General features: G+C 46.2%; 1 protein-coding gene and 1 non-coding gene across 2 annotated transcripts in view; one reads left to right on the top strand and one right to left on the bottom strand.

Annotated features, from left to right (window-relative positions):
- Positions 1–22,527, bottom strand: part of CLSTN1 (calsyntenin 1) — a 78,472-nt gene that overhangs the window by 21,605 nt on the left and 34,340 nt on the right. The window contains exons 2-3 of the mRNA XM_028108152.2: positions 16,313–16,435; positions 1,867–2,062 (exon numbers count right to left, since the gene is read on the bottom strand). Coding sequence (XP_027963953.2) covers positions 1,867–2,062; positions 16,313–16,435 — 319 coding nt within the window. The remainder of the gene's footprint in view (positions 1–1,866; positions 2,063–16,312; positions 16,436–22,527) is intronic.
- Positions 14,050–14,175, top strand: LOC114213425 (small nucleolar RNA SNORA40). The gene has a single exon (XR_003610211.1). It is a non-coding gene; the product is annotated as a small nucleolar RNA SNORA40 (small nucleolar RNA).

The following is a 22,527-nucleotide window of genomic DNA, read 5'->3' as shown; positions in this document are numbered from 1 at the left end:
AAAAATCCTAAAAAAATAAAAAATAATTTTTTAAAAGAAAAAAAAGGGGCAGTAATATAAAACAAAAGAGACTTGGGGTTTTCTTGACAGTATGGGACAGGGCGTGCAGAAGGGGGTAAACTAGATAAGACAAAATCAGAGCCCAAGGAAGAAGGGGTAAGACAGAGAGAGAAGATGGGAAACATGGACGGGGAGTCTGACTGGGAGCATGGCAAAAAGTTCTGTCCCGCTTCTGTGGAACCGAGACCACTAGCAACCCATTGTTACCCATCCCCCATTACTGATCCAACAAACGAAGGACCTCAACATGACCTCAACGTTCCCCTCCTAGCAGACCCCTTGCTGCCATGTTCCACCTCCCCAGCTCGGGCAAGAGGCAACAAAGGTGCCATCAGACTCGGTAGCAAAGGGAGGAAACGGTCAGTCTCAAGGGCTATTGATCAGGGCGTGTTTCTGACTCAGACAAGATCTCTGACTCAAATAATGCCTTTTTCAAGGACAACAGTAATGTCACATCGTGTGAAAGGGATGAGGAGAGATTCGCTGGCTCTCAGCACCCGAGTGTTCACCAAGACCCTCCACGCCCAACGTGGAGCAACCTCCTGACCCAGCACAGTGGGTCACGTGCTGTCATCCGGAGTGCCCCTCTCCCCTCAGCCCAGGTGCTAAGTAAAAACTGAGACTCAACAAAACGAAATTTGCCTAATGTCAAAGGGATAGCAAGTGGTGGAGAAAACAATGGATTCTGGGGCGCCTGGGTGGCTCAGTCGGTTAAGCGTCTGCCTTCGGCTCCGGTCATGATCCCAGGGTCCTGGGATAGAGCCCCGCGTCGGGCTCCTTGCTCTACGGGGAGTCTGCTTCTTCCTCTGCCTGCAGCTCCCCCTGCTTGTGCTCTCTCTCTGTCAAATAAATAAATAAAATCTTAAAAAAAAAAAAAAAAAAAGGTATATGCTGCTGGATTAAGTGTTAAAAAAAAAGAAAGGAAGTAAAGACTGGATTCTATCTAAATCTACGTTTTGTCCAGAGTCCCGTCAGTTACATCAGTAGTTCTCAGCCGGCAGGAAGGACAGGGACACAGCCAGGAGGGGGGCGCAGCGCTCAGCCTGCTCCCACCAGCAGGAAGGAATTCTACACCCTTAGAATTCACAAAAAAGGGGTGACTGGGTGGCTCAGTCATTAAGCATCTGCCTTCGGCCAGGGTCCTGGGATCGAGCCCCGTATCAGGCTCCCCGCTTGGCAGGAAGTCTGCTTCTCTCTCTCCCACTCCCCCTGCGAGTTCCCTCTCTCGCTTCTGTGTGCCTCTCTGTCAAATAAATAATAAAATAAAATCTTAAAAAAAAAAAAAAAAAGAATTCACAGAAAAAAGAAACCTAACAACAAAATACCTCCCTCGGGAAAAAGTGGGCTTTTCCAACTTTCAGCGTAGGGCCTTAGTGTCTTTAACAGAGGATTTGGTGGGATAAAATTACTCATTTATTTATTTATTCAACATCTAATGCTGTGGGGTAAACAGATAGGATTCCTGCCCTCAAAGAGCTTATAGTGTCATAGGGGACAACCCAGAAATATCTTCTGCCTCACCTTTAAAAAACACAGAGCCTTCGGGGGCACCTGGGAGGCTCAGTTGGTTAAGCGTCTGTCATTGGCTCAGGGGTCCTGGGATTGAGCCCCATGTCGGGCTCCCTGCTCAATGGGGAGTCTGCTTCCCCCTCTCCCTCTACCCCCTGCCCCAGCTTATGCTCTCTTTTTCTGTCTCTGTCTCAATAAATAAAAATAAAATCTTAAAAAAAAAAAAGAGTCTTGGGGACAGGGACAATGGTCACTACTGCCTTCCGCACGCACCCGCTCTCTGCCCAGTTTACTTACTTATGAGACTTTTTTATGTTGGTGCCGTCCGGCCCCTTGCCGCAGTCATAGGCCTGGATGGTGAATGTGTAGTCTTTCTGCAGCTCACAGTCCAGTTTCTCTTTTGAGCGAATGATTCCCTCGCCAGTGGACTTATCCACTACCACTGCATCAAAGGGGACATTCTGCCCGTGAATTTTAAATCCACAGATCTCACCTAGGGAGTCAAAGCAGCGCAGGTTAGAATTTCTGCCCCGTGCATCTGCACATACCCCCTTCCTCCCCTTCCCGGCCCACGCCCCCAAAAAGAAAAGAAACGACAACAGTTCAGCAGCCAGGGGTTTAGAGGGTCTGTGGACAAAGCAAGGGCACTGTGCTTTGACAGGGATAAGTTCTGGGGCTTTAGTAAAAAGAAGCATGTTCTGGCTTTCCAAGCAACTTGCTTAACTTTGCATCCATTCATGCAGGAGTACAAAAGAGAAAAAGAGAAAATATAGACAGGCATTTCACAGGAGTACTTAAGATAGCTCCAGGGTAAAAGCAGTGTCATTAGCAAACAGCCGTGGCCTGAGAACACGGGGAGCCGTCCCCAGCTACTGGGGACAGCTGGGCAGCGATTTTGATTTGGACCAGAGAGAGGGCTAAAATGCAGTTAAGTGTTGAGAAGGGAAGAAGTGTGATGTTATATTATAGGTTCAACACCATAATTACAGAAATTCTGTCAAAAAAAAAAAAAAAAGAAAGAAAGAAAAATCAAAAGAAACAAGTCTTCCTGTGCAATGAGCCTGGCTAAAATTAGGGAATCAAAACAAACTACTGAATGAGAAAGGTAGAAATACCAACTTCTCAGGCATCCATTTCAACAACTATAGTCCACTATTAAGATCGGTTCTGTCACGGGCAGGGATTGGCTAGACTTGCCTTTGTTGCCAACACTAGACTATCAGACCTGGAAAAGAAGCCTGCCTGGGGACATCAGTACATCTAAGTTGGCTCACAAGCTCAATTAGGGGTGAAAATCTAGGTTTCCATTCTTGCCTGTGGGAGAACAAACATAAATGTTTTGATATACATATAAAACTTCAGAAAAATGTATTTCACATAAAAATAAGACTGCCCTCTTCCAAAATTACAACTCACAGAAAACGGTTACAAAGTGAATCTCTGAAGTTCAATTGAGAAAAAAAAATGCACAGTATTATCCATACAGTTCAAATGGATGTCTGATTTCCAGATATTTCTAACCAAGGGTTTGGTTACATACAATTTCCATCAATACATTTAAAAATAGAAACAAAGTAGGAGAATAAATCAGGGTAAAAGAACATGACAGTTTCTTCTGTTTAAGGGCTGATTCCCAATTTTATAAACAAAGTTAGTGGGTTAATATTCATAAGAGCGATAGAAAGAACCCTTTATCACCTTCTTTGGTGACTGTCACCTCAAAACTCTCTAAAGGGAGAAAAGATAAACCCAAGTCAGTAATGCAGGAAAGAATAAAGACGGAACAATAAGGAAAAAAGTCAAAGATGCACATATTACATAGAAAAGCTTGACATAATTCAACAATCAGCTCAGTAGCCACTCGCCAGAATCGCTACGGAGAACTGGATCTTCAGGAGCACAAACCACTACGTAATGTTGAAATTACACCAACCTGGAGATGAAAGCTACTATAAAATTTCATAACACCCCTCAAGTGCCGTTTGGACCATTTTTAATGACCACTTTCATGGTAACAGTTAATAAGTAAACCTATTTGTTATTTTACAGTTTTCAAATTTTTCATTTTCAAACTGAGTTCTTGTGGCTCAATTCTGGTAACATTCAACCCAGTACAAGATTTGATGAAACAAAAAACAAACATTTGGGGACCAGAGGGTTTTACTTCTCTGTTCTTGAGCTGGAGAAATAACCACGTTTTCTAATCTAAAGGACCCAACCAAGGCAACGCACACAAACCCCTCATCTAACGGAACATCTGCTTGAATGTGAACTGAAACCAGATTCGATCCTCACTGCAGTGACACCACAATGACCGTGGCTTTTAGTGAAAACACTGTTCTCCAAAGTCAACAGAAGCGCTGCTTCCTCACCCCCCCAACCCAGGGCTGCTACAGAGGAGTGCCACCACGCAGAGGTCAGGAGGTCAGAAGCCCCACCCACTGCCTCTTCAGGACAGAGTCAGCCTCACTGGGGCATCTTCTCTCCCCCAAAGGCAACGTACCGGCTTTCTCTTACTTTCCAATGGTTTTACCATATATTTGTATATCCCTGAATAATGTTTCATTTTGCCTGTTTTGAGGTTTGAAAAATGGTATCACATGGTATGCAATTTTTGTGACTTGCTTTTTTGTTGTTGTTTTAAAGTTTATTTATTCATTTTTTCTTTTCATTTTAAGAAGGCTCCACGCTGGGGGAGAGCCTACTTAAAATGCAGGGCTCGAACTCACGACCCTGAGATCAAGACCTGAGCTAAGATCAAGCCTCGGACACCTGACTGACTGAACCACCCAGACACCCCTACTTTATTTTTTTAAGTAGGCTCCGTGCCCAACATGGGGTTTGAACTCACAACCTCGTGATCGAGAGTTGCATGCTCTACCAACTGAGCCAGCCAGATGCCCCGTGACTTGCTTTTTCACTCAACCTTGCGCGTCTAAGATTCATTCATCGCTGTTGGCGGATACAGAATACAGTTTATTTCTTTTCGCTACTACATTCGGCGAGAATCCAAGGAGTTAGAGCAGCTAAAGTGCTTAGAACATGGCCTGGCTTAAAGAAAGCACTCAACAAATGTTTCCTATTACTCTAAGTATTTTCCACTGTGTGAGTGCACCATCATTCCCGTTTTCTGCTAAGGACAATGCTGTGACAGACATTTCTAAACGTGCTTTCGGCTGCACGTTTGCAGTCACTGCAGGCCCCGTACTGCCCAAAACTAGAGCCACTAGCCCACATGGGCTGTTTAAAATTAAACTAAAATTCATATTAAAATTGAATAATATTGGGGCACCTGTGTGGCTCAGTTGGTTAAGCATCTGCCTTTGGCTCAGGGTCCTGGGATCAAGTCCCACATTGGGCTCACTGCTCAGCAGGGAGTCTGCTTCTCCCTCTCCCTCTGCCTCTCTCCCCAACTCGTGCTTGCTCAAATAAATAAATAAAATCTTTTTAAAAAATGGAATAATATTAAAAATCAGTTCCTCAAGCGCCCTGGCTGTCACACCACAGGTGCTCAGTAGCCACACATGAGGAGTAACTACTGAGTATGGGATGCAGACACAGAACATTCTGTCACACATGAGGAGTAACTACCGAGTGTGGGATGCAGACAGAGAACATTCTGTCACCACAGCAAGTTCTACTGGACAGAGCTGCTCAGAATCCGGGCAGACAAACTACGGCCTGCACACGAAATCCAACCTCTGTGTGTACTCGAATAGCCTGGAAGCTAAGAGTGGTTTTTACTTTTTAAAATACGACTTTGTGGGGCGCCTGGGTGGCTCAGTTGGTTAAGCGTCAGCCTTCGGCTCCGGTCATGATCCCAGGGTCCTGGGATCGAGCCCCGCATCAGGCTCCCTGCTCGGCGGGAAGTCTGCTTCTCCCTCTCCCTCTGTCTGCCACTCTGCCTACTTGTGCTCTCTCTCTCTCTGTTAAATAAATAAAAATCTTTAAAAACAAACAAAAAATACTACTTTGTGACAAAAGTAAACTGAAATTCAAAGTTCAGTGTCCATAAGTAATGTTTTACTGGAATACAGACGTGCTCTTTTGTTTCTGTATGGTCTACAGCTGCTTTTCCACTATAGTGGCAAATCTGGGTCACTGCAAGAGAGACCCTATGGGCCACAAAGTCTAAAACATTCACTACCAGCCCTTTACAGACGTTTGCTGATTGCTAACAGATACACCTCTGTGTAGAGAACTGCTGAGTGCCAGGTATGTCAAATTTCCAGAATGTCCTAATTCACTCCATTATGTTTACGCTTCTTTTGGGTGTATATTAATACTGCATAATGCATTTTAAGATAAGTCAAGTTGCTCAGTTTTCAACTCAGAGTTTACTCTTCTAAAGAGAAAACAGTGATCCAGATCCACGTTATCGGAGTTGGCATACCTGACAGTGACCGAGGGTGCCTTCCTGGCAAAGGCCGCTGTGCAGGTGAGTGCAGATTTAAGACCCTGCCATGAGGTATCTATCGTGGGTAATGCTGCTTACGTAGTGCATCACTGAATAAAAGTATAAAGAGGCTGGGGTGCCTGGGTGGCTCAGTCGTTAAGCGTCTGCCTTCAGCTTGGTTCATGATCCCGGGATCCTGGGATCGAGCCCCACATCGGGCTCCCTGCTCGGTGGCGGGAAGCCTGCTTATCTCTCTCCCACTCCCCCTGCTTGTGTTCCCTCTCTTGCTGTCTCTCTCTCTGTCAAATAAATAAAATCTAAAAAAAAAAAAAAAAAAAGTATAAAGAGGATCGTTCAAGCAATGTCCCTGAGACTGTTTCTGACCATGAGTTTATCATGAGGAGTGGAACTGTTTGCCAAAAGATGTACACTCCCTAACTTTCTCCTCTGAGATACCAGGCTGGGAGGCGGGAGGAGAATGTAGAGTGTATAGGAAGACAATGGGGTGTTTCAATTTTATATTTCAGTGTTCAGGGGAGGTTTCGTTGATAATGTCTGAGTAGAAACCAGAGGGAACTAAGGGAGCAAGCCACATGATTATCTAGAGAAGAATTTCAGACCAGGAACAGCAAGTGCAAAGGTCCTGAGGCAGGCCTGGGCCTGGCCTGGCTTAGGCACTTGGAGGCTGATGCTGCTGCAGTGGCTAGGCAAAGGGGAGACCAGCAGAGGAGGTCCAACAAAGATGAGTGACCCGAAGCTACAGGGGCTGCTTCAAGAATTGCAGCTTGTCCTCCTAGGGAGAAGGAAATGACTGGAACGTTTTATGCGGGAAAAAAAGTATGTTTTGTATTTTGAAAGAATCCAACTGGCGTCTACAAGCAGGCAAGGATGGCTACTGGAATAACGCAGGCACGAGAAGCTGAAAGTGGTCAGATTCGGGCTGTGTTCTGAAAGTACGGACAATGCCGTGGAATTATGAGTGAGAAACCCAAGGATTAATAAATTCCCTGCGGCCGACATGGGAGAGACCACTGACAGAGGGTCTGGACAGGGAATGGGAACGCGAGCTGCAGCTTTGAACATGCATCTGTATTACAATGTGTTAAGGAATAGCCTCTCAAAGGTATGATTATCAAATAAAAGAATGTAAATTATTTAAATGCTCGTATTTCCAGGCTGCTCTCTAAAAGACTGGATCCGTTTATAATGAGAACAGCAAAAGGGTGTACTTCTGTCTTTCCCACATATCCCCATCTATTTTCAGTGTTTAAGGGGGCTACCTGAAACATGGGCTGCACCAAAAGGACTTGGCGCCTCAAATCCACGTACTTATTAAATCGCTGGGAGGCCGGGTCCTTTCGCCTAGAACGACTTTAGACACCGTCTGGCCAGGTGGAGCTTGCTGCAGCAGGAGCAGCGCCGGTTCACACTCGGGCAGACCTGGGTCTCCCGTACCAGCTGTGTGACCCTACGCATCGCTAAGCCCGCCGAGCCGCCATCCTCAGACCTGGCGGTAGACCGTCTCTTCCTTCCATCCACGACCCCCGATTTTAATGAGGCTAAGATCGGCCCGAGTGGAGCAAAGTGAGGGGCAAGTAAACAAGTTAAAATACTGCAGTATGTCTGATGGGATCTGAAAAGGACTAACCAAAGGTAGTTTCAGGAAGAAACATTTAAGGGATCTTCAGGAGAGGCAGGACTTGGTAGCCGGCTGGACAGACAGACAGGAGTCTGGGGCAACGCCCGGGTGTGGCCGATGGTACCAGTTAGGGAACAAAGGCAGAGAGAACGGTGAAGCGCTCTGGAGTTTGCTTCACTTACTCCCCCAACTGCCTGCCGGTCGCTTTGCAGGAGTATCTTAAAGCCAGACTTCCACGCATCCCTCCTTAGAGATGTCTCACAGACAGACTTTCGTTAACATCGCTACAGTAACATCACACAGCCAACAAAATTAACAATCCCTTCGGAATTTTCATAGTGAGGATCCTACTGCCTCTCCAACTACACTCCGTTTATGACCTTCCTCCCCTCAACCGGAGACCAGTTTGTGTCTTTCTGTCCCCATCCTCCCAGGAGCTGATTTTTTATTTTTTTTTTTTAAGATTTTTTATTTATTCATGAGAGACAGAGAGAGTGAGAGAGAGAGAGAGAGAGAGAGGGAGGGAGGCAGAGAAGCAGGCTCCCGCCGAGCAGGGAGCCCGATGCGGGACTCGATCCCAGGACCCTGGGATCATGACCTGAGCCGAAGGCAGACGCTTAACCATCTGAGCCACCCAGGCGCCCCCAGGAGCTGATTTTTTAAACTTTGAAGTTGTCATAATCCATTTTCTTCGCTCTTTCCTCCATTCTTGTACCTACAGCTCTGTTAGTTACACACATGACAGTTACATGTGTGCATTACACGCATCCCGTGGGTCACATCGTGGTGACCGCGTGTAAAGGTACATCTCTGCCCCTCTGCATTCCCAGGCTGCTCCCCTGGACTCAGCCCTCGCAAGAAGAACCTCTCAAAATCACCTCTCCTATTCTACTTTCTTTCTGCTCTGCCCCTTCCCACCCAATTCAGACCACCTGCTACTGCTCTGCCAGGTAAGTCTACGGAAACCCCTGCTCTCATCATGTGTGAAATACCCCACCAGCTTTCCCAGAGGATCTCTCCAGCTATGCTAGCCTCCAAATACACCAGCCCTCTCCCCGCTCTCTCTCCTCTCATTCCCCAGGAGCATCTAAAATAGTCAAAAGAACTTTACTGAAGCATTTTTTTAAAAGCAAAACATTAAAACATAACAATGGTTACACCCAACAAAGTACAGATTTGACTTCTCAATGTCCTAAGTCATGTCCAGGGTTCTCAGCTGACCGTGGTAGCCCTCACTTTCCTCTTCCATCCCTTTGAGAAAGCTCAGCTTCAGGCTGGCCCTGCCTTCCGTGTCTTCTTCCAAATCGGAATATGGCCCACACTACACTGCTCTTCCACAAATGGGAGGGGTGTCTCTAATGCCTAACCTACAGTCTCCCAGCTCCCAGGTAGTCCTGCCCTTATATGCACTCCTTACCGTCACTAGTGCTGGCCCAGACAGTTAGGGTTCTGTGGGTGCAACAGAAACCCATTCCAGCTAAACTCAGGCAAAAAGAGACTTCAGTGAAGAACCATCAGAAGCCCATGGAACTGGGTGCCTGGGTGGCTCAGTTGGTTGGGCAACTGCCTTCGGCTCAGGTCATGATCCTGGAGTCCCGGGATCGAGTCCTGCATCGGGATCCCTGCTCAGCAGGGAGCCTGCTGCTCCCTCTAACCCTCCCCTCTCATGTACTCTCTCTCTCTCTCATTGTCACTCAAAATAAAAATAAATCTTAAAAAAAAAAAAAAAAAAAAGAAGCCATGGAATTAACTGCAAGCCAGAGAAAAGGACTTGGAAAGAGCCAGAAACCAAGGCAGGAGGGCGCCTGCGTGGTTCAGTCCTTAAGCGTCTGGCTTTGGCTCAGGTCATGATCCCAGGGTCCTGGGAGCAAGCCCCGCATCAGGCTCCCTGCTCAGTGGGGAGTCTGCTTTCCCTCTCCCTCTCCCCCTGCTTGTGTTTTCTCTCTCGCTCTCTCTGTTAAATAAAAATTTAAAAATCTTAAAAAAAAAAAAAAAAAAAAAGAGGCAGGAATAGGGGCCATAACAGTCCCAGAGCAAAATGACCTGGGTGGATGGAATGCAACTGCAAACAGTATTAGCATCTTTGTCCCTCTGCTCAATATTCATATCCACGGAGAGAACATCTAGTTGGCCAAGCTTGGACTGTGCATGCACTTGGCTGGGGAAGGTGTAGTAATGGACTGCAGATCCACCAATCTGGACCCAGTGGGAAAGAGGTCAGGGGCTGTTAAGAAGGAAAAATAGACATTTGCTGAGAGCAAGTGTCCAATACCATGTCCCTGCTAGTCTCGCTCTTGTCCCTAACCCAATTCTCTCTACACAGCCTTGGGGCGCATGCTCAGCAGCTGGATGTCCAGGCTGACCCTTATTTTCAGTGACTTGACTCCTTTGCTGACTAGTCCAGGCTAATTTCTGGGACAAGCTTGAATGTTGCTCTAATCAGAACAGTTTTCCAGTTTATATATATGTTTTTAAAGATTTTTATTTATTTATTTGACAGAGAGAGATACAGCGGGAGAGAGAACACAAGCAGGGGGAGTGGCAGAGGGAGAAGCAGGCTTCCCACTGAGCAGAGAGCCCGATGCGGGGCTCAATCCCAGGACCCTGGGATCACGACCTGAGCCGAAGGCAGACGCCCAGCCTGAGCTGCCCGGCACCCCAGTTTTCCAGCTTAAATGTGCAGCAACCACCAAACACCCAGGGGCTACCCCTCCAAGCTCCTCACTGGCTACAGCCATGACTCTCAAATTTCCTGTGCCAAGAAAAGCCTGAGAAGCTTGTTAAAAATGTGGTCTGTCTACCTCCATCCCCAGAAATTCTGACTCCGCGGCTCTGCGGTGGAGCCCAGTAGACCTGCATTTTTAACAAGTGTCACAGATAGCTGCAATGCAGCTAGAATGTGGTCTACACTCGAGAGCCTGGCCTGTCACTGGCTTCCAAACCTCGCTGGCTGGATACAGATTTCTTAGGCTCTCCTCCTGGACGTTTAGATCCAGGCAGCTGAGTCTGTACCTCAGTGACTACACTCAACGGGCAGGCCCAGGTGATTTGGACATGGTATTAAAAACCACATGTGCAGAAACATCCCATCTACTCAAGTTGGCAGCAGAAATCTTGGGGCCCCAAGCTGACTTCCAACCCTCTGCTCCCGCACGGTGTGCTCACTCCACACACCCCACGAACTGACTGTCCATCTCTCCCTTTGGAAGCCCCTCCAGCTCCCACCCCTGCTCGACTGTTCTCCACTGGGCACGTCAGGTCCGCTCATCTTTCACACCCAGTCACCTCTGTACCTTCTTTAACCCACACCATCTCCAGTCCAGGCTGCGTGTCGCCGCTCTCACTTGGCACTAAATTATAAACTCCAAGTACCCCCACTTAACTCTTGGGCAATGCTGGTTTTGCTTCCCACCTAGATTATCAGTGCTTTGAGAATAAACAACAACTTTTATGCTTTTCTTCTATTCTCTGGGTGACCTGGTGTGGCTACCTAATATTTAATGGTTACTATCTCAAACCTCTCCTGAAGGCAACTGCACTCAAAATGAATTCCCTCTAGTCAGTCACTTAATGTGGAGTTTCTGGCCTAACATTCAGATACTGAAAACTGCTAACCTAATGGAGAACTAACTGCCTTATGTCAGGCTGAGCCACATGAAAATTTCTGGCATTCTATTTTTTCAAATATTTTGATATTTTCAACACACAACAACGGCCATTTCATGTGGCTTAACCAAATATATCCAAGTCACTGTGGCAAACACAATGTCTGCCCAGTTGCGTCTGCTAAAAAAGCAGAATTGTGTGGTGATGTGTGGCGGTCAACCCCCCTGGCCATCCTCAGGCCACATGAGTTACACAAATTACCCAGAATATGGAGAAGAGTATCACAGATCTGAGCTGGTTCTAACTAAATATCAACAAAGACGAAGTTCTCATTCTTGCCCTGAAATTTCCTTTGGATTCTCTACTTGCAAATGATCCGAACTCCATCTGGGAAGGCAGGAAATGAGTGCTGGGCTGGAACCATGTAGTAAAGGGAAGAGCTTGCAAACAAGGGGCCGAGGGGGAGACTGGGGTTTCTCCTCCAGGCAGTGAGAGGGGTGGCCTATATAAGGGGTGCAGGCTCCTAACTCCCCATGGAATACATAAAACATATAACATACCTCCCTACCCACGTCTACTCGGGCTATTAGCAGATTACGGAAAAGGGGTTGAGTAAGGAATTGACTCATTTTAATTTTCTAGAATAGCTGACAAGTACCAAGACTTTAGTCTCTGGGTTTCCCCCAAGGAAACAATCTGGACTGGACCCTGTATGTTCAACACCAGGGTCTGATTGGAGACTGTTTACAACGCACTCTGGTGATTAAGCTTCCAACGTTATGTGTATTTATCTCGGGGCTTCGACAAGTAAACCCTGATGGTTGCCCACATTCACGTCCCGTGATGGGATACGACTGTGAGCCAGGACGTTCACAGTGTTTTAAAGATAACGCCAGGGAAGTGGGCACAGCGAATGTATGAATCCACACTGGAGCCAGACTGCCTGGCTTGAGGGCGGCTCTACCACTTCTGAGCTGGGTGATCTTGGGCAAAGCCTCTCGTTCCTTCTACGAATGTTTGTGGGGCATCAGCTACTCCCACATGCCAGCCTGGGCGCTGGGGATTAAGTGAAGAACAAGGTTGTCATGTTACTGACGGACAGACCCCGACATCCAGTCCCTCATCTGGAAAGCCAGCAGCAGCAAGCGTACCCGCTGCAGGAGACTGTTGAATCAGAGAAAGTGACCCATGTAAAGCCCTTAGAACAACCTCTACCATCTGCTCAGCAAGCATTAGATGCTCCCACTGCCACAGCGCCAGCACCATCATGCTGGTAAACTAAACTCCATCATGTCATCACCAAAACCATCTAAGATCAAAATAAACCTCCCGATGGGGCCTCTGCCTTACCCAAAAAACTGTTTAAGAAACTCAGTGAGAAAATGGAACACTACGAGGACTGTTACAGAAAGACAGAAAAATATTTCTCACAAAATGTTAAATAAAATGTTTCTAGAAGATTCTATCATTAACAGCAGCAGCAGCACACACTGTATACAGCACTTACTATGTATCAGGCACTGCTTTGAGCTCTTCATTTTTATAAATAAGCAAATAATCCCCAAGCCCTGGAGGTATGTGACATCACTCTCCTTTTTTACAATGGATGAAACTGGGACACAGAGATGTTCAGTCATTTGCCCAAGGCCATCCAGCCAGTAGTTGGCCTAGGCAAGACTCAAACCCAGGCTGGGGTCTGTGTTCCTGACGTACCTGCCAGCTATGGCCTCAGGGGGGGCAGCGTTCTGAGCTGCGGCTGGACGGGTGCCAGGGCAAGAGAGGAGGGAGGGAGGCCCCCCAGCTGCCCCCCTCTCCCCAGGGCAGGGGGACCAGGGCTGTGCTTTAGTAAGAGCATTTGCCCAGCAATTTCATGCCCAGGTGTCCACCCACACACACCGAAAACCTACGTCCACACAGAGACTTGTATGCTAATGTTCACTTCAGCATGATTCATAATCGCCGCAAAGTGGAAACCATCTTAATGCGTGTTAGCTGATGAACAGACAAATGGGAAATGTGGTATGTCCACACGATGGGATATTATTCAGCAATAAAAAGGAAGGAAGGACGGATGCATGCGACTACTGAAGCATGGGTGAAGCTTCAAATTACCACGTGAGGCGAAAGACACTCGTCACTACAAATCCAGAATAAGCACATCCATGAGACAGGAACTAGGTTGTCAAAAGGGTGGGGGATGTGGGGAGTGGCTGCTAATGGTGCAAGGGTTTCTTTGAGGGTGATGAAAATGTTCTGGAATCAGACAGTGGTTGACGGCTGCACAATCCTGTGCATATACTCAAGCCCTGTGAACTGTATACTTCGCTGCTTGTGTGGATTTTCTGCTGTGTGGATTATATTTTTTAAAAAGATTATAAGAATAATTGGTCCCCCATGAAAATCTCCAGAAGGAAAGGACCGATTTACCTGTCTACTAGGGCAAATACAATCACGTTACCACTATGACTTGGCTCTCAACTGCTTCTCTTCATAGTTTTTTAAATCTCAATGTTAACTTTTGCACATCAATAAAAAACAGCTGGGAACTCCTAAAAACATACAACTTTAAAATAAGTATTATTTCATTCACAATAATACATTAGGTTTTGATAAATGCTGCAATAACATTCAATCCAACGAGAAAGAAAAAATAGATGACATTTCATTAATAGGACTTTTTCCTCAAAGTGTATTTCACTTCCTGCTTCTGTTGCAGCTTCCTGCAGTGCCCACCAGGGCCTCATCATGGCAAAGAGCCACCCTGCCTCTGACACATGCTGACAGATGGGGTCACTGCTCTGTGTCCCAGCTTCCTTTCCTTCAAATGGGGATGGCAGAAAGCACTTGCGTTTGCTTTTGTTTCATCTGTGGGCAAAGACTTAGACAAGAACCCGAGGTAAGTCCTGTCTTGCGGCCCAGAACTCACTATTCAGTCTGACTGTTGATATGGAAAAGAAGGAACACGACATCTAAAACGGGAGAAAGTGATGGTGGGGGTGCTGGTCAACAGGAAGGTTGGGTCCAGGACCACAAAATGACTAAAAGCTTAGGACATAAGAGAAATCTCAGCTATACTGAATTTAACATTCTAACTTTTACGTCGACATGAAACAAAGATGGCTTCTTTTTTCCGGCTTCTCACTTGAGAACACAATGTCTGGACTTCAAGATACTGGCATATCCCCCAAATCTGTCCAATGCTAGCGGGTGATTGTTCCGGGGTGAACATGGTTTGAACTTCTTCATGTTAAGGGGGTGTCTGAAATTGAGAACAAGGCAGATCCATCTACTCTGACCCGAAACATGAGGGCAATTTTTGAAGTATGTCCATATTCAAGCGGAGGTCAAAGGAGCCCAATCGGAGGAACCACGGACTGAGACAGTGATAACCGGGACTGAACAAAAGTTCTTTTGAAAAGGACTATTTTGAAGACTGCGATTCTGACTTTGGAGGAGCTAAGGTGATTGGGAGTGGAAGGAATCACATGTAAATTCCTTACGTAAAAATGTATTGACTTTAAAAAGAAAGAAACAAACCGGGGATGATGACAGGAAGCACTTACGTCCTAAGACTGTGGAGGACTACATACAAATTTGTATTTGTAAAGCACCTAGAACAGTGCCTGCAAGCTTGCAAAGGCTCTATACACGTTCCGTATTATTAGTGAGGCAGCAGGAGGGTGCTCTGCACACAACAGGTCTGCAGCGGATACTCCACAGAGACCCAAGGGAGTGAGTCTAGAACTCCTGAGTGCAGTCACCCCTTAAAATGCATGAAAGGTGTAAGTCCACTCCAAAACATAAGCTGATTTACACAGCACTAAATATCCCACTCCCGAGGAAGAAATGGACATAGTAACCATTTGGTACACATGGGATGTCTGTGTGTATATATATATATACCTAGGTAGTTACAGAGAAAACCAACATGTAATGCTAAAATGGTTTTAAATCTAGGGAAAACAAAATGAACAAACCACCTCAGCTGACAAACACTAATGTGTGTTCACGGCACAGAGCGCTTCCTCTTCTGTCCATCTAACTGGGTTTCTCTGTAAAAACCAATAAACAAGTAAAACTAACTGACTCGAGGAGCGCAAACTGGTGCTCAGGTTACGTTCCTGAAAATGGGATGTGGCACTCGAACAGAATACGAAGAACACAGTCATTGTAAAAATAGCTCTTCAGAAACAACCGCACACTCATTTTCCTCAATGTACCACAGTAAAATTAATGTACGATAGAATCTATATGAGTTCACTCAATTGTCCATATCTGTCCCTAGACAAAGAGAACACCTTCTTTAATATGAGAAACTGGGTTTGGGAAAAATATCCTGCAAAAACTACTGTTTACAAAAATTACCGTCACGATGTCAGTTTTGACTCTGAGGCAAATCAAGGGTGAAGCAGCACTTTCCCCCCCAGCTAAGGAAGCTACTATGGTCACTGTGTAAAAGCACAGTTCTGATCTGGAAAGTGCTATTAAATGTTACAAAGCAGAAAAGCTCCAAAGCAATCCCAGAGATTTGTCTCTTATAAATACTTAGGTTACAAGCTTATGAAGCAACCCATGTTAAAAATTTATTAAAAGTAAAAATCGAAGCCAAAAGGATTCCTCTATAAACACGGCTCCATTTTCTCAGCTCAGTCTTTCCCATTACCTGAAATCTGGGCCATGCAAGGGCAGCCTCGAGCCACACGAACCAGCAGCACCAGCAGCACCAGGGAACAGGTCAGAAAGGCAGAATCGCAGGTCCTCCCTGACCTGCTGTACCCGAATCCGCATTTTTAACATGATCCTCAGGTGCTCTGTGTGCACGCTAGTCTGAGATACACTGGTCTAGGTGTTCTCTATCTGGTCACACCGAGGAATACAATGATGCAATAAATATTTTGCTTTTCAGCAAGGACAGGTTTTTTCTTTCCAGTTACTCTATTAAAATTAAAAGGAAAAAATGTCATACACAGAAGCCACAGACACCTCTTAACTATTAAGACATTTTCAGAAAGGCTCAGAAATAATCTAAATGGGATATGTGAAATGCTTTGCATCCAGTCCTCATTTATCAACAGTAAGTAAGATAAAAGCCACGTTCATACCTGCGAATCGCAGAGGTGCGTCTTTATCCAGGGCAATCAGAGGAGGGTCAAGAAGCACTGCATTATCGTTTTCTGTGATTATGCCATGATAGGTGGGCTCGAGCCATGGTTTGTGCTTGTTAACTATGTTTAAAAAGAGAAAAAGAAGAAAGGGAATAAACCAGGTCAGAATTATTAAACTCCACTGCTTCTAAAGACACACATCTATTACTAAAATAACAAAACACTCATTAGTCTGGAAGGCAACACTTGTAATTTTTTTAAAGATTTTATTTATTTATTTGAGAGAGAGAGAGAGAGAGAGAGAGCGAGAGAGAGCGCACGAGCAGGGGGGAGGGGCAGAGGGAGAAGGAGAAGCAAAATTCCTACTGAGCAGGGAGCCCGACGTGGGGCTCAATCCCAGGACTGACCTGAGCTGAGGCAGATGTTTAACCAACTGAGCCACCCAGACACCCCAACACTTGTATTTTTTGTTGAAAAGTTTGGCATCAAGACCCTAATGGGATGAAATTCTGAATTCCAGAGTAAGTAATATAGAAACTGAGTCTAGGGAGCAACCGGAATTAAGAAATAAACTACTCTAGAAATTAAAAGACTGATGGCTATAGACAAACTGTTTTTAAGCTATCACAGGAAAGTTACAAAGAAAAATATACTATCACTTCTTTATGGCAATAATAATACAGTATTACCTATTTAAAACTAGCATTACAAATAAAAATATAAAAGAAAACTTATGAATATAAAATTACAGAGTATAGGGGCACCTGGGAGGCTCAGTCGTTGGGCGTCTGCCTTCGGCTCAGGTCATGATCCCAGGGTCCTGGGATCGAGCCCCGCACTGGGCTCCCTGCTCTGCGGGAAGCTTGCTTCTCTCTCTCCCACTCCCCCTGCTTGTGTTCCCTCTCTCGCTCTTGCTGTGTCTCTCTCTGTGTCAAATAAATAAATAAAATCTTAAAAAAAAAATTAGAGAGTATAAATAAAACTAAACGCAAATTTCTGAAAACCTTGACTGAAAACAGTGTTTACAAATAACCCAGTTTGAGGGTCAGGCCGTGTTAAGGTCAGATTCCAGCTCCCTCCTATTACTGGCTGCGTGACCTTTAGCACATAACCGGCCTCTTAATTTCAAGTCTCCTCATCTGCACACCAGGGACATGCGCACAACCCCCAAGGCTGGGGCAGATCACTGGAGAAGCGACCTGTGTCCTTCTTGGTTGGGCACTGGCACGGATGCTCTTGTTCCTAAGGTAAAAACAGCCATCCTGGCGGTCTGCTCTCGCGGTGAAATCCAAGTTTTCATTCCATTTGTTTTGCCTGGGGCTTGGCCCATGCGAGACCTCCTCCTGCTCAGAGCCAGGGCCCTCTCTGAGTCCCCATTTCCCCCAGCACGGTCTGGGCGGCCCAAACCTTTTCATTTCTTTTTACCTTCACCTTATGAGTGCTCACATTACAACCTCGGTGTGTGTATTGACCGCGGGGGGCTGGCCCCAGCTGAGCCGATCTAAGTAGAAGGAATGGTATGAAGAAGCTCTATTTCCAAGTAGATGGTGCCTATTTGTTGAATGAACGACCCGATTCTTTCCCGCAAGTCCATCTTCAGAAGGAGCTAAAACTAAGATTCAGTGTTTAGCCACGATGTGATACTAACAACCACCACAATGTGTTTGCTGTCACGTGATGACCATCACGAGCCGCCAGGAGCCTGGGCTTCACGGGCATGTGCTCTGCGGCTCCCATGTGCCATTCTACACCAGCACGGAGGCGGGAAAGAAGCTACCGTCTCGCTGACTGATGGTGCATTTACCAGACATTTACCCTCACCTTTTTTTTTTTTTAAGATATTTTTTATTTATTTATTTGACAGAGAGGTAGAGAGCACAAGTAGGCAGAGCAACAGGCAGAGGGAAAGCGAGAAGCAGGCTCTCTGCTGAGCGGGGAGCCCGATGCGGGGCTCGATCCCAGGACCCTGGGGCCATGACCTGAACCGACGCAGCCGCTTAACCGACTGAGCCACCCAGGTGCCCCTACACACACCTTTTCTAAACCAAGAGCAAACCCTGTCGTCTTCACTTTCAAAGTAAATCCAGACCCATGGGAGTTATTGGTTCATGGGTACAGAGTTTCAGTTTTGTGACATGGACACAGTTCTGGGATCGGCCACACAGCACCGTGAATGGATGTACTTAACACCGTGTGCACTTCCGATGGGAGGCTTTATGTATGCGTTACCACCATCAAAAAAAAAAAAAAAAAATCCACACATAAAAATCAATCCAGACGGAGCCATTTCTCATCGTCCGTGCTGCTCACCTGGACTATTTATAAAATCCAGGTAACCAACCTCATCCTTGCCCCCCTGCATGGCAGCCGGACGGACGCTTCTCCACCTCTGCTCTCAGAGCCCACGGACACCACATGTTCCTGAGGACCCTACGTGGCTTTCGTTCATGTGGGATCTATCTATTAACTGGCGACCTAATCAGCATTTACTGCACTGGGAATCAAAATCAAGAAATATTTTATTATTTATCAATTCATTTTTAAAAACAGTATGTCTATTACATGTTAACATAAGTAACATTTTCGTGGAAGTAACTATACTTTTTAAAACAGAGTTTACGAAGAAGAGCGGCGACGTGTCACATGTTTGCAAGTCTTTCTACAGTCTGCAGAGTCCTGCTTCTCCCGCAGCCTGCAGGCCGCTCTGTCACATGTCACGCGGCCCCTAGAGAGCTCCAGCAGGAACGTGAGAGACGAGGAAAAAGGCAAGCGACGTCTTAACATAATTAAAACAGCTCTGACCTCTTCCAACCCGACAGGGTCTCAGGGGCACTCATCACCTCACTCGGGTCTCCGTTCAAACGTTCCCTCCTCCAGCTACAGCACCTTCCACTCTGGTCCCCACGTCCGCTTTTCCTTTTCTTTGGCTGCTCGTCGCCACACCGTCAGGGAGAGGGCAGCGGTGCGAGCTGGGGGCGTCGGGGTAGGCTACATGGCTTCCTCAGTGGGCCTCAGTTTCCCCACCCATAACTGAGGATGGCAATAGTACCCAGCTGATGAGTTGTTCGGTGAAAGGCTTAGGACAGAGTCTAGCGCTCAGTAAATGCCATTAGGTGTCGCTGTGACTTCTCCTCCATTCAAACGTGAACTAAACCTCTTGTTCTCTGGTAATTCCCAGCACCTAGCACTGTGCCATTCATTACGCAGTTGCCAAGACTCCCATCCTCCCCAGACAGCTCGTTAAACCATCTAGGACGGAGGCTGGAACACTGCCTGCAGTTACACAGACAATACTGAGAAACAGGCCACCTGAAAGGAAGTAGTGCAAAGCCCTCTGTTTTTTGTCACTAATCTCATTTTATTTATTTTTTAAAAAGATTTTATTTATTTGTTTGCAGAGAGAGACACAGTGAGAGAGGGAACACAAGCAGAGGGGAGTGGGAGAGGGAGAAGCAGACTCCCCGTCGAGCAGGGAGCCCGATGGCGGGGCTTGATCCCAGGACCCTGGGATCATGACCTCTGCCTTCGGCTCAGAGCCACCCAGGCGCCCCACTAATCTCATTTTAAAACACAGAAAATGTGAGTTCGACTTACTATTAACAATGCACCATTAATAGCAGTATTTGGTTCCAATTTGTTTTCATACTAAAGGTTTTATTAATAAAGTTATAAGCGCGGCAAATAAAGCTGAAGATTATTCCAGTGTGCAAGTCCATAAAAGTCCTGACACGTAAGCCAAATGACTGTGTTCAGCCCCCTAGGAATGTGGAAATGCCAGGCAGAGCACACCGCAGGAAGCCTGTGATGGGTAGGAGCACAGTGTGTGCCCTTCTGCTACTCTCACGGGAAGACCCGTAGTGGGGCACCCGGCTGGCTCAGTCGGTGGAGCATGGGACTCTTGATCTCGGGGTTGGGAGTTCGAGCCCCATGCTGGGTGTGGAGATTACTTAAAGATAAAATCTTAAAGAAAAAAAAAGAAAAGAAAGGAAGAAAAAAGAAAGGCCCATAGCTGAAAATGGCTAATGGTTCAAAGCAAAAATAATTGTATAGCTATATTCCCAGTTCCTAATTTTGTAATTCAGAATTTATAAATTGCTCCTTTCAGCTGGCAGTAGAATGAAGAGATTCGGCCAGTTCCAAGGACTGAACTTTTAAATATTTAATAAATGATATTTTTAATATTTCATCACATTCAATTGGCCTTATCAAATATTTATAGAAACAAGTGAATAATATTTCTGTAATCTTCCCCCCCCCCAAAAATCACAAATAAAGGAACATGTCACCCATGTTGAGAGTCTTCACCTGATTCGTTTCACCACATTCTAGGTCATTAAAAAGCCAATTCAATTTTTAATTGAAATCACGGAATAGCAAGACTGGCAATCAGACCTCCCGTACTTAAGTTCCACCTGGGGACATGCCTAGGACTTCAGGACAGGGCTGGTTTTGTGGTTGTGGGAGATTTTTTTTTTTTTGGAGATTTATTTATTTACTTGAGAGAGAGCGTGAGTGGAGGGAGGGGGAGAGGGAGAGGGAGAGGGAGAAGCCCAAGCAGACTCCCGGCTGGGTGGACACAGTGCGTGATCTCACAACCCTGAGATCACAACCTGAGCCAAAATCAAGAAGAATCAGAAGCTTAACCAACTGAGCCCCCCAGGCACCCTGTGATAGATTTTAATCATTAGAAATTGCCATCAATTTAAAAATCAAGAGGAAAAGAACGCCAACAGTCAATCTCAGGGTTAACTTCAAATATATTACTTAGGCCTCCCTAGTACATCCCAACTCTATGGGCTGAGGAGAGGCTGGTCCCCATCCAGGCTGCACAAGTCACCCACCCTTGGAGAGGTGGTTCTGGAGCCACCTCTGTGGCCTTGACTTCAACCCAGCACCAAGCAGTTCCCCTCTGACTTCTTCCTTCTACTATAAAAAGACATCCGCTGTTTTTCGAAAGAGAACTTAATGTGTGCCCCTTCTCGTTCCCAGAAACCCAGGCTGGTCACACTGGACCAAGAATGACATAATAAATAATAACAGCTGGATGTCTTAAGAGACCACCAGCATTTCACAGCAAATCCTAGATGGTGTTATGTTTTGTTTGCAGAATCAGCTTTAAATCTCGGGCCGTAAGAATCTGCCATTAAGGAATGCTACCACTAGATGGCGACAGGTACCACTGATCGGCTTGGATGAAACACTCCAGCCCTTGCCTCAGGGAAGGAGGGGAATGTAATCTTGAGTCACCGGACCCTCCTCTCAAGACGATCTGCACAGAAAAGTGTCCTGTGCTATGTAAATATAAAATCTCCAGCTGATTCTTTTTCACCTCAAAGAAACATTTAGAATAAGTAACAGTCCCAAAATCAAAATGTAAAAAGGCACACACATTCTCACAGGCTCTCTTTGGGACAGTCCTCAGTCCGATAAATTCTTATTTAAATCAGACCATCCCTCGTCATTCAAGCCAGCTTAATGTCAAAGGTCCTTTCAGCTTCACATCCCACTGACTTTGATTTTGTCCCAAGAGATCCTTCCTGAGTATCTACCATACATAAGCACGCTGCAAGGTGCGGGGCTTTGGGGAATCAAATCACAGGCTCGCTGAGGACACAAACATTATCAACAGCCATCTACAATATTCCAAAATGGCGTGGCTATAATTAAAGGGCTATACAGTGTGGTAAAAAAACTACAGAAGGAGACTCACCCAGTGTTGGGAACTTCATCAGCCAGCAGAGACCGGCATGACCTAGAAGCCATCATCTCAAATGTGGCCCTGCCCCGTACCAGAGGAAAAGGTGTCATGGGAGCGACACCTTCCACCCAGAGGGCACACATGGCTCCTCGCTCATTCAGCCAGAGCTAATTACATGGCCCCACCCAAACCCACCAGGGTGGAGAAGTGCCATGCTACCATGTGTCTGGAAGAAGGGCTGGAAATCCGAGATCAGCTCTAGGGTCCCTCAAAGTACAAGCGGAGATCTCCCAAGGACATCTTTGAAGGGATAACTGAGGCGTCCTGGGTGTGCGGGAGCATTTTAAACAGAATAAAAATGTGTATCAGGTCTGTGGCACATTCTGGGCCCAGCAAGACTGCTGAATGGACAGCTCTAAGAGTATAATGAGGTACAGCTGGAGAGGGGCCTGACGGTGAGCATCCCCCTACACCAATGAGCTCTCTTCATTCTTTAGACAGCAAGATGCTGTTA

The sequence above is a fragment of the Eumetopias jubatus genome, unplaced genomic scaffold (assembly GCF_037043125.1).
Source record: "Eumetopias jubatus isolate StellerSeaLion01/CBP00866 unplaced genomic scaffold, mEumJub1_p1.0 scaffold_4, whole genome shotgun sequence".
Taxonomy (NCBI): Eukaryota; Metazoa; Chordata; class Mammalia; order Carnivora; family Otariidae; genus Eumetopias; species Eumetopias jubatus.
Note: the sequence above shows the minus strand (reverse complement) of the source record. Positions and strands in the feature narration are given on the sequence as shown.